Source organism: Neopelma chrysocephalum, unplaced genomic scaffold (genome assembly GCF_003984885.1).
Source record: "Neopelma chrysocephalum unplaced genomic scaffold, ASM398488v2 Primary Assembly neopelma1_232, whole genome shotgun sequence".
Taxonomy (NCBI): domain Eukaryota; kingdom Metazoa; phylum Chordata; class Aves; order Passeriformes; family Pipridae; genus Neopelma; species Neopelma chrysocephalum.
The window spans coordinates 357,931-373,744 of record NW_020897894.1 but is presented as its reverse complement, the minus strand read 5'-3'; the positions used below and the strand labels follow the sequence as shown (position 1 = coordinate 373,744).

Sequence of the window (15,814 nt, the reverse complement as noted above, 5' to 3'; positions counted from 1 at the left end):
CCTGGGCACACTCTGGCTCATGTTCAGCTTCCTGTCAAACCAAGGGATGTGACCTGGGCTGTGTGTGGGCAGGAGATGGATCCAGCTGGAGCTGGGACCTGTAGGAGGGTTTGGGGTGGAAATACCCCCATGGGGGGTCATGGGGTGCTGACAATTGGTGCCCACTGTTATGCTTCAGGGTGAAGGACCTGCCCAGTGGCTCCCCTGGCTGTCTGTTGGCGTGCTCAGATGGTGCCCATCCAGCCTGGGCAGCGCTTTTTCCCTCTGTGGCTTTTTCTCTGCGATTTTGAGAAGTTTTCAAGCACATTTTTGTTTTTCCTTAAGCTCTTTTCCCTCGGTCTTAACCAGCTGCGGGATGAAGGGGGCAGCAAATTCCCTGCATCCAGCGTTTTCCCTCGAGCAGCTTTGCTGGATTCCTGCTGAATGTTTCACTTGATGCAAGCAGGGAGCTCTTCCATCAGCTGGAAGCCTCCCTGGCATTATCCTCACCCGACCCGGGCTCTGGGCTCAGCATTCCTGGGCCAGGCTCTCCCGTTGCTCCATTCCCTGCCCAGCAGACACTCACACATTCCTTCCCTTGGCCAAACTCCTTCCAGCTTCCTGCCAGTCTGGGATGGCTCTGGGGAGTTTTTCTGGGCCACCTTTCTCCCCTGATGTCCCTGAGCCGGGTGAGTCCAGCTGGATCCACCCTCTGCTGCTGCTCAGGATGCTGATTCCAACGTGCAGGGTTTCTCCCTCTTTCCCAAGCATTCCTAGTGCTGGAAGGGACCTTAAATCCCACCCAGTTCCACCCCCTGGAAGCCCAGAGTGGTTTGGGTGGGAAGAGACCTTAAAAATATCATTCCAGCCCCTTCCACACCTTCCACTGTCCCAGGTTGCTCCAACCTGGCCTTGGACACTTCCAGGGATGGGGCAGCCACAGCTTCTCTGGGAATTCCATCCCAGAGACCTCCCCACCTCCACAGGGAAGAATTCCTTCCATATATCCAATCTCTTCCCAGTCCAGTGCAAGTTCCCTTCCCAAGAAAAGGTGGGAATTGCTGCCCAGCAGGGCCAGAGCAGCTGGAACTCGGAGCAAAACCTGCTTTTCCCAGGGTTGGGAAGATGGATTTGGGCTCTGAGCTGGAAGCAGGAATTCCCTGAAATGGGTAAATCATGTTTGGGAAGTAATGGAAAGGCTGGGAGAAGTCTGAGGGTCCTGTTCTTGCAGGGTTTGGGGTTGCATTGGTGGAAATGTGCATTTAGCCCTGGAGTTTTTAAACATAATTAACAGAATTAAGGTGAGATTGGTGTGCAGGACTGACCCCAAAGGGTATTTATAGACAGCAGCCTTGGGCTAGGCTAGAAAATCCCATAAAAATAGGAATACACTGGAAGAAATGGGAATATTCCTTCCAAAGTTACCTTTTGGGAACATTGTACAAAACTGGGTCAGAAGACAAAATTTCAGGATCTTCTCTGTAACAGAGATTCCAAACCTGCTGCTTTTTTGTTATTCTCACACTCACAGCAAATGGAAGATCTCTGAGAAGAACCTGGGAAAACAGGAATATTCCTAATCCTCGATATGATCCTCAATATTTTTCTTCTAGGAATATCTTGGAAAACATTAATATTCCTAATCCTCTATATAGTCCTCAATAGTTGTTCTCTGGGAAGAACCTGGGAAAAAATTAATATTCCTAATCCTTAATATAATCCTAAATATTTGTTCTCTGGGAAGAACCTGGGAAAATAATAATATTCCTAATCCTCAATATTTTTTTCTCTGGGAAGAATCAGGGAAAACATTAATATTCCTAATCCTCAATATTTGATTTCTAGGAAGAACCTAGGAAAACATGAATATTCCTAATCCTCAATACTTGTTCTCTGGGAAGAACCTGGGAAAACATGAATATTCCTAATCCTCAATACTTGTTCTCTAGGAAGATGCTGGGAAAACAGGAATATTCCTAATCCTTGGTATAACCCTCAATATCTGTTCTCTAGGAAGAATCTGGGAAACATTAATATTTCTAATCCTCAGTATTTGTTCTCTGGGAAGAACCTAGGAAAACATTAACATTCCTAATTCTCATTATTTGTTCTCTGGGAAGATGCTGGGAAAACAATAATATTCCTAATCCTCAATATAATCCTAAATATTTGATCTCTAGGAAGAACCTGGGAAAACATTAATATTCCTAATCCTCAATATTTGTTCTCTGAGAAGATCCTGGGAAAACATTAATTTTCCTAATCCTTGATATAATCCTAGATATTTGTTCTCTGGGAAGAATCAGGGACAACATTAATATTCCTAATTCTCAATATAATCCTAAATATTTGTTCTCTGGGAATAACCTGGGAAAACATTAATATTCCTAATCCTCAATATTTGTTCTCTGGAAAGAATCAGGGAAAATCTTAATGTTCTTAATGCTCAACATTTGTTCTCTAGGAAGATCTTGGGAAAACATTAATATTCCTAATCCTCAATATTTGTTCTCTGGGAAGATCCTGGGAAAACCTTAATATTCCTAATCCTAAATATAATCCTAAATATTTGTTCTCTGGGAAGAACTTGGGAAAACATTAATTTTCCTGATCCTCAATATTTGTTCTTTGGAAGAACCTGGGAAAACATGAATATTCCTAATCCTCTATATAATCCTCAATATTTGTTCTCTGGGAAGAACCCGGGAAAACATTAATATTAATATTCCTATTTCTCTTCCCGGGCAGCTCCGCCTGGATCTGCCCCCTCATCCCTTCTCTCTCCCTCTCCCAGCGCTCGGATTTCAGGACGAGCCCGCGATTCCAGCGCTGGAGCGGCTGGAGAGGGGCCGGCTCTTGGGAGGGGTTTGCTTGAGTAACTCCGCTCAAATTGGCCAGGAAGCAGCAGCTCCTCGCAGCATTTTTCCCTGGCTGCGGGATATTTTCCAGCGCCGAGGGGACCCCTGAGCCCGGCCGGGAGAACTCCATGAAGCAGGACGGGGCAGAGGTTCCCCCCAGCACAGCCGACCACTAATTCCCAGGTAAATCCAGCCCTTGGAGCCACGACTCGCTGTTATTTCTACAGATGATTAATTTAAACACTTCTAACTCTCTTGCTCCGGGGCTGAAAGTTTGATTTCCCTTCTTTTTTTTTCCTTTCTGAGGGGAAAAAAATAGATATTTCTTCTAATTCCCGTCCCCTGAGAGTGGATTTGGCAGGGGTGGGATGGCACAGATACCCAGCGTCGCTTTTTAAACATGTTGTGGGTTTTCTCCCTTCTTTGCACGTCCGGATAAAATATAAAAAAAAAAAAAAAGACGTGTTGCAAATTGCCTGCAAGTCCAGGCAGTGCGTTTTTCTGCAGTATTTTCCCCAAATATGCTGAATTTCGAGCGGAGAGCTCCAGCACATGCCATCACCATTGTGTAAATGTTACCCGGCTAAGCCGGGGAGGCAGTTTGAATTCTCCTCTCTCAACAACTCCGCTCTTGCCGAGGGAAAAAAAAGCTCCAGCGCAGATGTTTCCCATTGGCAGAAGGTGCAAAATGTGTCCTTAATTAAGGAACTTCTCCGCTGTCACGGCTTGGGATTCGCAGCCCCTCGCGAAGCAGCTCTCGGGCTCCCAGAAGCTTTTTGGGGTTTTTTTTTTAAGGCTGTTTTCTAGCGCGGCGATCGCGGTAGTTTTCGGGAAAACTCCGGGATGTGCCGGGGTATCCACCTGGAAAGCTGCACCGCAGAAATTCGGGATGTTCCATCCAGCCCAGGCTGGGTCCTGCCCCTTCCCGAACAACTCTGCTTTCTCTCAAAGGGATTTTTGTCGTTTAATTCAACGGATATTACTCTGTGCAGATAAAAAAGAGATCTAAAGATAGTTTAGAGCGCTACAGAGAAAGCTCTTAGCTCAGAAACGTGGGAGTGCAGCAGGAAAACTGTTTATTCTCTCTGGAATCAGCTCTTGGAGATGCCACTGAGGTGCTCTCACACGTGTCCTGGACACAGGCTGGAAAAAAATCGCTTTTAGGCTTCCTCCTCCCCAGTTTTGCCCTGGATTGAACCACCCACAGAGGTGGAATTTCCTTGGTTGGAGGGTAGAGAGCAGTTAAAGGACATTAAATGGAATTTAAGCCTGACCTGAGACCTCCCCCCTGCCCGTGGGGTGCCGGGTGTTCCAAGGGCAGGGTGGAGTTGGGAAGCACCCCCAAAAATGGGTTTAATTAATTAATGTGGTGTTTAATACTCCAGCCAGGTTGTGATGAGGCTCAAAATTGCTCCCCAGTCAAACCCAGGGGGAGCTTTGGGAGTTCAGGGATGAGAACTTTTAGGGCAAAGAACTTCAGGGGAGTTTTAGCAGCTTGGAAAAGCCCCCAAGGCTGAAGAGCTTTGGTGATGCAGCAGAGGACGATGCCCTTGCCTTCAGCAGGGGGATTTAATGGAGAATCCATACATTTCGCTGGAAGTTCCGTCCTTTTCCAAGGTAAGAAACCCCAAAACGCCTCCCTAGTAATGAGCTCTGGGGTTTTATATCCGCAGTTTGACTCCTAAATTCATTGTCTTTACAGCACCAGCAACTCCCCTCCTGTTTCTCTTTCTGTTTCTTGCTTTTATTCTTATTTTAACCTTTCTTTCTTTCTCCTCCTGAACGGTTTCACACCATTCCTGGTGGGATTTAAAACCAGAGCTCTCGGCTCCCGGGATCGGGGTGGTTTGGGATGATTTGCCAGCTCGGGGGGGTTGCAGAGCCCTCTCTGAGATGCTCCAGGGGGCCACGTGTGGTTTGCTGTGACCCGTCTGCAAAAAAACAACCCCCCCGAGGAGGAAAAGTACCACTCCTAATCCCCGGGGATGCCAGTGGAAGTTTGTTATTCCAAGGGATGTCCCGCAGGAATAACAACGGCGCTGGTTTGGAGTCGATCTGTCCCACCGGGGGATTAGGGGGCATTAATTAAGACAGCATCCCCCAGGGGGGTGAGGAATGATCTCCTCCTCCTCGGGGGGTGTTCGGATCCACCTGCAAAACTTGGGATGTTGGGATCTAAACCCCAGGGACTTCGTGCCATTCCAGGGAAAGATCCTGGCTTAAAAATCTGGGAGTGTAGTAGGAAAATTATTTATCATCTCTGTAAGGATATATTTATCCCCAGAAGGATGCATTTATTTCTATAAGGTTATATTTATCTCTATAAGGATATATTTATCTCTATAAGGATATATTTGTCTCTCTAAGGGTATATTTATCTTTATAAGGGTATATTTATAAGGACCTATTTATCTCTCTAAAGGCACTCTCCTTCTTGGAGGATATTTGGGAGTTGCTGATGCTCCTCAAACTTGGATCATGGAGATGTTTTTCTGGTTCTGTGAGTGTGTGGCAGCTGTGGTACCTTTTTGTAGGGTCTTTATTAATGAACTAATTTCTGTATGTCATGAACTGATTGTGTGTTTGATGGAAAGAGAATTGAATCATTATATATATATATGTGTGTGTGTGTGTGTGTATGTATAGTTGCCACTGCTGGTTGTACTACAGATTGCTTGGTCATCATAATTACATTTTAATTAAAGAATTTATACTGCTCAGATAAAAGAAAAAAAATCACTTTTTCTGTTTGTCCTGGAAGTGTATTTGGGAATTGGAGAATCCCAGACTGGTTTGGGTTGGAAGGGACCTTAAAGGTCATCTTATTCCACCCCCTGCCATGGACAGGGACACCTTCCACTATCCCTGGTTGCTCCAACCTGGCCTTGGACACTTCCAGGGATTCAGGGGCAGCCACAGCTTCTCTGGGAATTCCATCCCAGCCCCTCTCCACCCTCCCAGGGAGGAATTTCTTCCACATATCCAACCTAAATTTCCCTTCTTTAAGTTTGAACTGATTCCCCTTTGTCCTGTAAGTCCAGTTCCTGATGAACTGGGTGAGTTCTGGTTCCTTGAGGGAACAGCACCAGGTCCTTGGAGCTGCAGCTGGAGCCTGGAAGTTGTCAGGATCCACATCCCTTCTCCCACGGATTTATTGCCATTTGTTGGTGTATCTGGTCCTTTAGGGCTTAGTTTTTTTGAGGGTGTGAACAAGAAGGGGATTTTAATCCAGGGGGATTTAACCCTTGGAAGTGGCACCCGCAGCAGGGCTGAGCCTCTTGGAATGATGGGAGAAGGTATCCAAGCTCTTATCCAAGAGAGTGGTGGGGTCTTTATTCATTTCAGTGATCCTGGAGAGCTTCCCAGCGGGAATTGCCCTTGTGCTGGGAGAGAACTGCTCCCATGGAAGTGGGAATTCCCGTTCCCATGCCAGGCCGTGCCCGGGGAATGAGCTTTGGGCACTGGAGTGTGGAGCTGGGAATGCAGGGTGTGGGATTCCCAGTTTCAAGTGGCTGAACACCAACTGTCTGGTGCTCCTGGCCCAGAGCCAGAGGGATAATTGTCCCATCCTCCGAGGCATTCCTGGATCTCCAGGCACAAAGGACTCCCAGCCACCAGCCCTTTGTTGTCTGGGTGAGGATGTTGCTGGTTCTGTCTGAGCTGTTCTGTTGTTTGGGGGCTCTGGGGAAGCTAAAAAGGGGTTTTTTTTTCTCTGTAGGATCCAGATTTTCATTCAGGAGGTGATGAATGGACTCTTTAGTTTCACCTGGTGGAGTCCCTGGAGAAGGAAAAGCTCGGGATTATGAGCTTTTGGGGGCTTTTAAAAGGAGGGAGAGGGACTTTTTATACGGTGGCAGGACAAGGGGAAATGGCTTCCCACTGCCAGAGGGCAGGGTTGGATGGGATATTGGGAAGGAATTCCTCCCTGGGAGGTACTGGGATGGAATTCCCAGAGAAGCTGTGGCTGCCCCATCCCTGGAAGTGTCCTAGACCAGGTTGGAGCATCCTGGGCTGGTGGAAGGTGTCCCTGCCCATGGCAGGGGTGACACTGGATGGGCTTTAAGGTCCCTTCCAACCCAAACCCTTCCAGGATTGTGCTGATCCTGTTCTGAACTGAACCTGTTGTTGGTTCCTGCTCAGCCTTGCTCTGTCCCCTTCCAGACCCAAGCCTGGAGTCTCACAAAGGGCTGAGTCAGCATCCACCAGAAACATGCCCCAAAGCCTTAAATGACATGTTAATGTGGTGCTGGAGTGTCATCTGATAGCCTGGAGTCCAGGATGGAGAGCCAGGAGACCTGGAGTATTTCCTGGCTTCTCCACTGCCTTTATTCCAGAGAGTTTTTAATGTTGTGTCTTGGATTCTTTTGAATGGAGAGACCAAAATATAGAATGTGACGTCATTAATAAATCTGGAGGTTATTAGAGGGTGTGAGGAGAGGACTGAGCCCTACAATAAAGGGAAAATCCAGCCCAAACCAAACCTCCTTCAATTTAAACCTGGATTTGTCCTTGGGGAGCTCAGCACAGGCAGCTTTGAGACTTGGGGGAGGGGGGGAAATGTGTGCAAACCTTGGTCACAGCAGCAGGGCAGTGGGTTTGCTGAAATATTTTCCGTGTTAAGTTTTGTTCTTGTGGCTCCTCTGATGCCTCCAGAAGTGTGTGTGTGCCCCTGGCTCCTGTCTGACCCTGTCCCTGCTCTTGGAACACTCCAAGTGAGTCTGGGGTTGAATTACCAGCCTTGCAGCTGAAGAGCAATGATGGTTTTGTTTGATACTGGTGCTGTAAAACACCTTGGAGCTGAGGAGGGAGATTTGAGGAGAAGCCAGGGGAGAATAAATCCCGGATTTGCTCGGCTGTTGTGCTGTGGAGTGAAAGAAGTGGTGTAAAATCTGCTTTATCAGTGCTCTGGACCAGTCCTGTGTTCCTGCTGGGTCTGGGATCCCAGGGAGAACCGACCTGGATGGTTTGGATCACAGAGCCATGGAATGGTTTGGGTGGGAAGGGACCTTAAAGCTGCCACGGGCAGAGACATCTCCCACTGCCCCAGGTTGCTCCAAGCCCCATCCAGCCTGGCCTTGGACACTTCCAGGGCTGGGAATCCCCCAGCCAGGAGGTGACCAAGCCTCTCCCATGCCAGAACTCCCAGGTGTCCCTCCTGCCCAGTCCTGAGACCCCATTTCAGTCCTGTAGCCCTGGGAGGCTCCCCTGGGTGCTACTGAACTTTCCCCTTTGTACCTGGGCTGCTCCTCCTGGAAACACCAGAACATTCCTGTGCACAAATTCCTCGGGATTCAGCTTTTCCTGACAACGTGCCTCGGTGTGAATAGTCCCTCTTGAGCACCTCCACAGACAGGAGCTGTGGGAATGGAAGGTTTTATTTCTGGGCAGACACTGTGAAGGCTTTGTCTGCTGGGCAGGGACAGTTTGGAAGCAGATGGAGACATGACCTGCAGGAAAAGCTGTCGGTGGTTGCTCCACACACACACGGCTGTGTTGTCTCCTGAAGCATTCCTGCTGCCCTGATCTCCTCCAGGAAATCAGGGAATTCCTCCAGGATGCACTTTTGCAGGTGGAAAAGGATTTGTGAGTGGGTTTGCAGTGCCTGCCCCTGGAGGAGCCCCTCCTGACCCCGACCAGGATGGGACACGATGCTGTGGGACCCGAGCTCCAGGTTTGTGTGCCCCCAGTGAAGGTTTGGGAATGTGCTCAGTGTGCCCCCAGTGAAGGTTTGGGAATGTGCTCATTCACACAGGCTTCTTAAAATTCCTTTTTGCTGCTCGCCCTTCCCTCTCTGGAGCAGGGAATCTCACCCTCCCTCCCCTGTGCTGAATGGGGGGCTTTCTTAGTCCCACCCTTCCAACTCAGGATATTCCACCATTCCCAAGTCCCTAAGCTTTTAGGGAACAAAAGCAAACCCTCCTGCAGTTTCCTTTTTGGAGCCTGGCTCAGCCAGGCTTTGCCAAGAGGAAGAATTACCCCCACAATATTTACTACAGCCTCAATTAGCTTCTCCCCGACTAATCTGGGGATCAATTAAAACAACCCTGAAGTCTGCTGTGACCTTCCCCTCCCTTCCAGCTGCTCCTGGAGCCTGGGATCTCCCCGTGCTGGGGCTTTTGGGAAGGCTCTGGCCCCTGGCAGTGCTCTGCCTGCTCCGTTCATTAACACTTGAGGGAGCACAGCTCTCAGCCGGGAACCATCCCATCCCTTCCCAAAAGGTTTCCCCAGATTGTTGTGTCTCTTGGCCCGAGTCCCTGAGTGAAAGGACTCTGGAGAGCTTTGCTTGGAGCAGGAGGAGCTCTGCAAAGTGGAGGTCACAGCCCTTTGGAGCTGCTCCTTGGCCCCTGATCCCGAGGGACCCCCTCACCCGGGGCTGGCACCGGGCACTGTTTGCCTTGGCACCTGAGCTGGGTGAGACCTGCTGCTTTATGTGCTGCTTGTTCCTCCTTTCCCCCTCTAAAATATTCTGTTTTGGTTTGCTTTGAGCTTTCTGGAGGCTCATAAACAAAACAAAACCGTGACCCAGAGGGGAATTCGGCGTGTTCTGTTGATGAGGTCAGTGTGTCACCTTATCTCTGGAGGGCTTGACTGGGAGGTCACTCACCACTTAAGCTGCCCTTTTTCTTCCCAAATATCCTTCCTGTGGCTGCAGGACCATCCAGCTGCTTCAGAAGGTCCCAGAAACATAAATACAAATATATATAAACAGAGCTCTGTGCTCTTATGCCATGTGGGACAAGCCTGGGAAAGCTTTATTATGACTTATTTAGGAACCCAGATGTGAGTTTGCAGCTAAACCAGGGCCCTGCTACTCCTCACCTCAGTTTTTTTGGGGGGAGAGATTGTGGCAGCCCAGCTCAGATTTTGATCAGTGTTGTTACAGATGCTGGTTGTGCAGTAGCAAGAAACAACAGCCACAGCAGATGAAGCAGATCCAAACAGATGTTTGAAAGATGAAAACCCAAAACCAGCTTTTCCTGAGGAGCATGAGGCTCGTGGTTGTGCTGGGCTGGCAGCTGAACACCTCCCCTTTGGTATTTTCCCCCACAAGTAACATGTGTCCTGATCTGAGGGGATCACTGGAATTTTTTGTACATCCATGACAATCCCTCTGCCCGCCCGTGTTTATCCCCTGGGCTAAAAACTCATCTTGTATCCATGAAAAACATCAGGATAGGTTTGTTTGGAAGCCAGTGCTGGTGGGGATTGAAGTCAGAGGTGTCTGCCTGGTGCTGAAGTGCCTGTTGTTCCACAGGACACACGGATCCTGCCCTGCCAACTGCATTTCCTTTGGGAAACCCCCTCTGCTTGCTGCTGGAGGGAATATCAGCTGTATTTCCTTCCTCTCTCCCCCTCCAGCTCCCTCTGACGTGGGGGCAGGACTTGATTTTATTCCCCTCTCTCAGTCTCACCTCCTGACCCACAAAAAAAATTGGCTCCTCTGCACCAAAGGTTTATTTTCCAAGAACATTTTGCTCCATCTTCTCCCCCTCTCCCCCTCCACCCCCATCCTGATTTATTAGACCTGTTGTAAAGTCTCCTCTTGCTTTTCCTGATATTCACTGCTGTGAATTTTTTCCTGATATCCACTGCTGGATTTTTAACCCACGTGCTTCTGGTTAATTCACCTATTCCTTGGGCAGATGCCTTTCATTCCCAAAGAATTCCAGCCCCGTTTAACACACGGGGAAACTGAGGCACAGCCCTGGATGTGACCTGCCCGGGGTCAGTGTTGGAGCTGAGATTTGGACTAATGGCTCTGGAATTCTGGGCTACTTGCCCGGGATTTCTGATCCACCTCCTCACCAAGGGCTGGTTAATGTATTTTGCCGGGTCTTTCTGTGAGGATGTGACTTCCTGGTGGTTTTTTTAGGGATAAGTCAGACCCAGCAGTGGGTTTGAGTTTCTAGACATCTGGTTCTGGAGCCAAGTCCTCCACCTCTCCTCCCTCCCCCTTCGGTGGTTGCCAGGAAATAATGGAGCTTTTAAAGGTCTGGGGAGGCTTTTCCCACTGTGCTCTGGCATTGCTTCACTTGGAAACTATGGAATCCTCACCCCCCACGTGTGCTCCTTGACCACTCCATGTGCCTGGATGGAGGCTGGGGGAGGACAGGAGTGGGAAGGAGGCAGGAAAAGACCAGGATTTAAACCCTGCACGGGGCCTGGATGGAATTCCTCTCGGGAGAAGTCGCCTGTTCACACCTTAAATGACTTGAGCTTATTTAAGGATGGAGCACTTGGATGGCAATAACTCCCTATCCAGACTTAGCAACCAAAAACTGGAGACATTATCCACTATCCCATGGGACATGATCATCCAAGACTTCTGCCAAGTGTCTGTGTCCAGTAACATGTTGATTTTCTACAGCAGGAACAGAAATAAGTCATTTATCACATTGGTAAAACAGGCTTCTGCATAAATCCCTCCCTGCCTCCCATATCAGAATATATTTCCTTCCCCTTCTGTTTTTCCACTGTTTAACTGGTGGGTTTGGCTTCTTTGTCGAAGGAGCTGTGGGAGAAAAATGGTTCAGTTCTGTCCTGGTAGGATTTGAAACAAGGTTTTCTGTAACTCTCTGGAGGCATCAAACTCCTGGATTTGCAGAGGAACAGGAAAATCAATTGTTGGCACTTCCAACCAACAGAATGTTACCCTGGGAAAATGGATTTTTCAGCTGAAATTGTTTGGCAAGCTGACCTAAACTTACAAATTGTTTTAATGGGGTGGGTTTGGTGTTTTGGTTTTTTTTCCAGTTTGTTCGTCCACCCCACAAGAAATAATTTACTTTACGGAGTCGGACACGGCGTCATCCTTTAGAGATATAAAGGTTGTATCATTACCAAGCCTCACTCAACTCTTATTTCCTTCCAGAACAGCCCCACAGCACCTGCCTGCACTGCCTGGGCCGGGCTCTGAGGACTGGGAGCACCGAGGATGGGAAGATCCCGGGCTCTCCCCCATAACCACTGTCTGCTCGTGCTGCTCCTCGCCGAGCTGAGCTTCGCCCAGTACGAGCACTGGCCCTACCTCCCCGGCTACCCCGAGCCCCCTCCCCAGGCCTACCAGCCCCCCCAGAGACCGGCTGACGTGCCCAAAATCCAGCTGAGGCTGGCGGGGCAGAAGAGGAAGCACAACGAGGGCAGGGTGGAGGTTTTCTACGGCGGAGAGTGGGGCACTGTGTGCGACGACGACTTCTCCATCCACGCCGCCCACGTGGTCTGCAGGGAGCTGGGCTACGTGGAGGCCGTGTCCTGGCTGCCCAGCTCCAAGTATGGCAAAGGAGAAGGTAAAGGTCTTTAAGCTGTGCCCAGGGGAGGTTTAGGTTGGATATCAGAAAGAATTTCTTTCCAGGGAGGGTGCTCAGCCATTGGAATGGGCTGCCCAGGGAAGTGGTGGATTCTCCATCCCTGGAGGTTTTTAAGCAGAGACTGGATGTGGCATCAGTGCCATGGGCTGGGAACTGCAGCGAGAGTAGATCAAGGGTTGGATTTGATGATCTCGGAGGTCCCTTCCAACCCAGCTGATTCTATGATTCTATGATTCTATAAGGTGGCTCCAGAGTTGGGGGGGGTGTCCCCAAGCTCCCACTGGTCCTTGGAGAGGGTCGGTCTGGTCAGAGGCGTTGTGGTGTTTCTTCGCGGTCTCGAGTCTTCATGGAGGCAGTTTTGGGGCATAAATAAGTGGTCAAAAGCTGTTAAAGAGTGCCCAAAGGTGGGGAAGGGTCTGGAGGGGTCATGCTGAGGGCAGTTGGTCTGTTCAGCTGGACAAGAGGAGACTGAAGGGGGACTCATCGGGGTGGGCAGCTCCGATCTCTGCTCCCCGTGAGCAGGGACAGCACCCAGGGAACGGCTGGAGCTGTGCCAGGGCAGGGTCAGGTTGGATCTCAGGATAAAGGTTCCCCCCCCAGAGGCTGGTTGGGCACTGACCAGGCTCCCCAGGGCAGTGGGCACAGCCCCAAGGCTGCCAGAGCTCCAGGAGGGTTTGGATGATGCCCTCAGGGCCAGGGTGGGAGCAGCAGGTTTGGGTGAGGGTGGGAGGTTCCTCTGCAGCTGCACCCGGGGCTGGTGATGCACAGATGGTTCTTTTCCCTCTTCACAATTCCATTGCCCTGCAGTGAGTCAAACAGGGCCTCTCAGCACTCCTTCCTCCTGTTCCTCTTGCCCTCTGAGCACCTGAGGCTCTGAACACACTGCCTGGGTGATGTTATCCAAACTTTTCCCTGTCAGCCTCTCCAGAAAATCCTGCATCGTGTTCTGCAGCACAGACTGGTCTGTAACTCCAAAGGGGTCTCACACTTCATATCCTATACAGGATTATATTGGGAATAATCATTTTGGATTCTCTCAGGCTGTTCCTGCTGGGGGAAAACCCTTCATCCCCACCCCAAATTGTACATTATGGAATCATGGAATGGTTTGGCTTGGAAGGGACCTTAAAATCATCCAGTTTTTCCACGGGCAGGGAGACCTTCCACTGTCCCAGGTTGCTCCAACCTGGCCTTGGTCTCTCCCAGGGATGGGGCAGCCACAGCTTCTCTGGGAATTCCTTCCCAGGGCCTCCCCACCCTCCCAGGGAGGAATTCCTTCCCAATATCCCATCTAACCCCACCCTCTGGCAGTGGGAAGCCATTCCCTGTGTCCTGTCCCTCCTTGTCCATGTCCTTTCTTGCTCTTTGATGTCACACATGATGGATATGTGGGAAACTGCACCTCGTTCCCAAATATGTGCTGAACAAAGACCTTGAAAGGTGAATATTTGTGTGTTACAGCAGCGAGTTCTTACAGTCAAAAAGTGATTTTTTTTAAGTGAGTTTGAGAGAGAATAACTCTGAAATAACCCAGGAATAATAACACATCTCTGGAATAGGAGACAACCCACCAGGTTTATTGGGGTTTGATGTGTTGGCAGCTCAGTGTCGACCTGCAGAGGTCTTTTTCCTGCCCACACTGGAGCCTGGCACTCTGGTGTATCCCACAGAGGGATCTTTCCACTGCAGCAAGGACTGAACGTGCTCTTTGGCTCTTATTTAGCACTTTACAGCCCTCACACCTCTCCCTTTTTCCCATAAAAGAGCAAACAGGCCCGAGCAGGGACTGACTGACATGTGGAGCCTTGAATGTGCTCCCAACCTGTGGATTTTGGCTCTGGGAGGGAGAGCAGGAGATTTCCAAGGGAGGAAGAGGCCGTGACATTGGAAAACAAACCGGCTTGGCCACGTGATTTAGTGGGAATGAGCTTTCCCTGAATCCCAGGGCAGCGCTGGGTAAATCCTGACACATCCAAACGTAGGTCCAGGTTTTTTGGGAGCTGCTCCCCTTTTTTGGGAGATGATCCAGCTGGGATAAAGCTGGGACAACCAAGTGAAATAAATGGCTGCAGAATATCCCAGTGGCTCCCGGCATCAGGCAGCACTTTTGTCCCAAGGACACGTTACTTTGGAATCACTGAGATTGGGAAAGACCTCCAAGATCACCCAGATCCTAAAATATAATCCTCCTCCACCCTAAAATATGGGAATTGCTTGTTGGCCTGTGATTCAGGGAGCAAATTCCCTGTGCCCAGCACGTTTCCAGGGGGAAAACAGGCACTTGGAGAAGATGAATCTCGGAGGTGCTGTCGGGTTTTTGGCTCTTGGGGAAACAGAATCTGAATTTTGGAGGTGCCACCTGCTGGGTTTTGTCTGTTCATCTTAGAAGGGAGTTCTGAGGCACCTGATTTTTAAAAAGACATATTTTATTTATAAATATATATATATATGCATTGCACACACGCTTTTAGCTGGAGGGGAAAATGATAATTACAGGCTGGGAACTGGAGCTGCCATTTTATTTTCCAAGAGCACCCCAATAACAGCGGGATCCAATCACCAGGGGCTTGCTGGAGATGTGCAGAAATTTGCTTTTTAGAAGTCGAGGCATTTAAGCAAAGCTCGAGCTGCTCTTGCAGGAGGTTTAAGGAGGATTTGATGAGGAAAGATGGAGAGAGAGGAGGGATGAGAGGGGGAGTGTGATTAGAGGGGAAGGGGCTCATCAGCCAAATCAGGGGACATTTTGTGCTCAGAGCTGTGCCCAGAGCAGGGCAGTGACCCCCGGGAGCAGGAGGGGATGGTGGTGGATATTCCCATGTGGATAAGGGAAGGGGAAAGCTGTGGAGCAGAGCCCTTCCCACCATTCCTCTGCTGCTTTATCCAGATTTATTTGAGCAGAAATCCCTGTTAAAGCCCGGCAGCTTCCCCTGCTTCCAGCACAACCCCGGGTTTACCCTCTTCATGAGTCTCAGCTCTATTTTCTTTGCCCTTCAGGGAAAATTTGGCTGGACAATGTCCACTGTACTGGCAAGGAGAGCACCCTGGCAGCCTGTACTTCCAATGGCTGGGGAGTGAGTGACTGCAAACACACCGAGGACGTGGGAGTGGTCTGCAGTGAAAAGAGAATCCCTGGCTTCAAGTTTGACAACTCATTGATTAATCAAATAGAGGTAAACGCACTTAAAAACCGGGAGCTGATGAGCCAGAGCCTCCTGGGGAACAGGGATGGCTGTGGCTTTGAAGTTTATCACCTATTTATCATCTCTTTATCATCTATTTATCACCTATTTATCACCAATCCATCACCTATTTATCACCTATTTATCCCAGCCGAGCCGGGTGGTTAAAGCAAAGGTTTAAAAAGCAAAGGTTTAAAAAGCAAAGGTTTAAAAAGCAAAGGTTTAAAAAGCAAAGGTTTAAAAAGCAAAGGTTTAAAAAGCAAAGGTTTAAAAAGCAAAAAGGTTTAAAAAGCAAAGGTTTAAAAAGCAAAGGTGCAAAATTCAAATCCCAATTTCAGCTGGTCAGAATATTATATATATATATATATAAAAGAAGAATTTTAAAGGGTTTTTTTATAGCGTGAGAATAAGGATAAATGATAATAAATAAGTCGTGATAAATCGCTGGGGTTCCACAATGGATTTTTAAAAACTGAAAACTGGATTGTTG

The 15,814-nt window shown here is 49.1% G+C and overlaps 1 protein-coding gene across 2 annotated transcripts in view; it reads left to right on the top strand.

The window, feature by feature from the left end:
* The first annotated feature begins 2,907 nt into the window (after positions 1-2,907).
* Positions 2,908-15,814, top strand: part of LOXL2 (lysyl oxidase like 2) — a 47,571-nt gene continuing 34,664 nt past the window's right edge. For both annotated transcript variants that reach the window (XR_003537330.1, XM_027703480.1), the window contains exons 1-3: positions 2,908-3,020; positions 11,710-12,124; positions 15,140-15,315. Coding sequence is in view for 1 of the 2 variants with exons in the window: in XM_027703480.1 (XP_027559281.1) it covers positions 11,773-12,124; positions 15,140-15,315 (528 nt within the window). In the remaining variant the exon portion in view is untranslated. The remainder of the gene's footprint in view (positions 3,021-11,709; positions 12,125-15,139; positions 15,316-15,814) is intronic.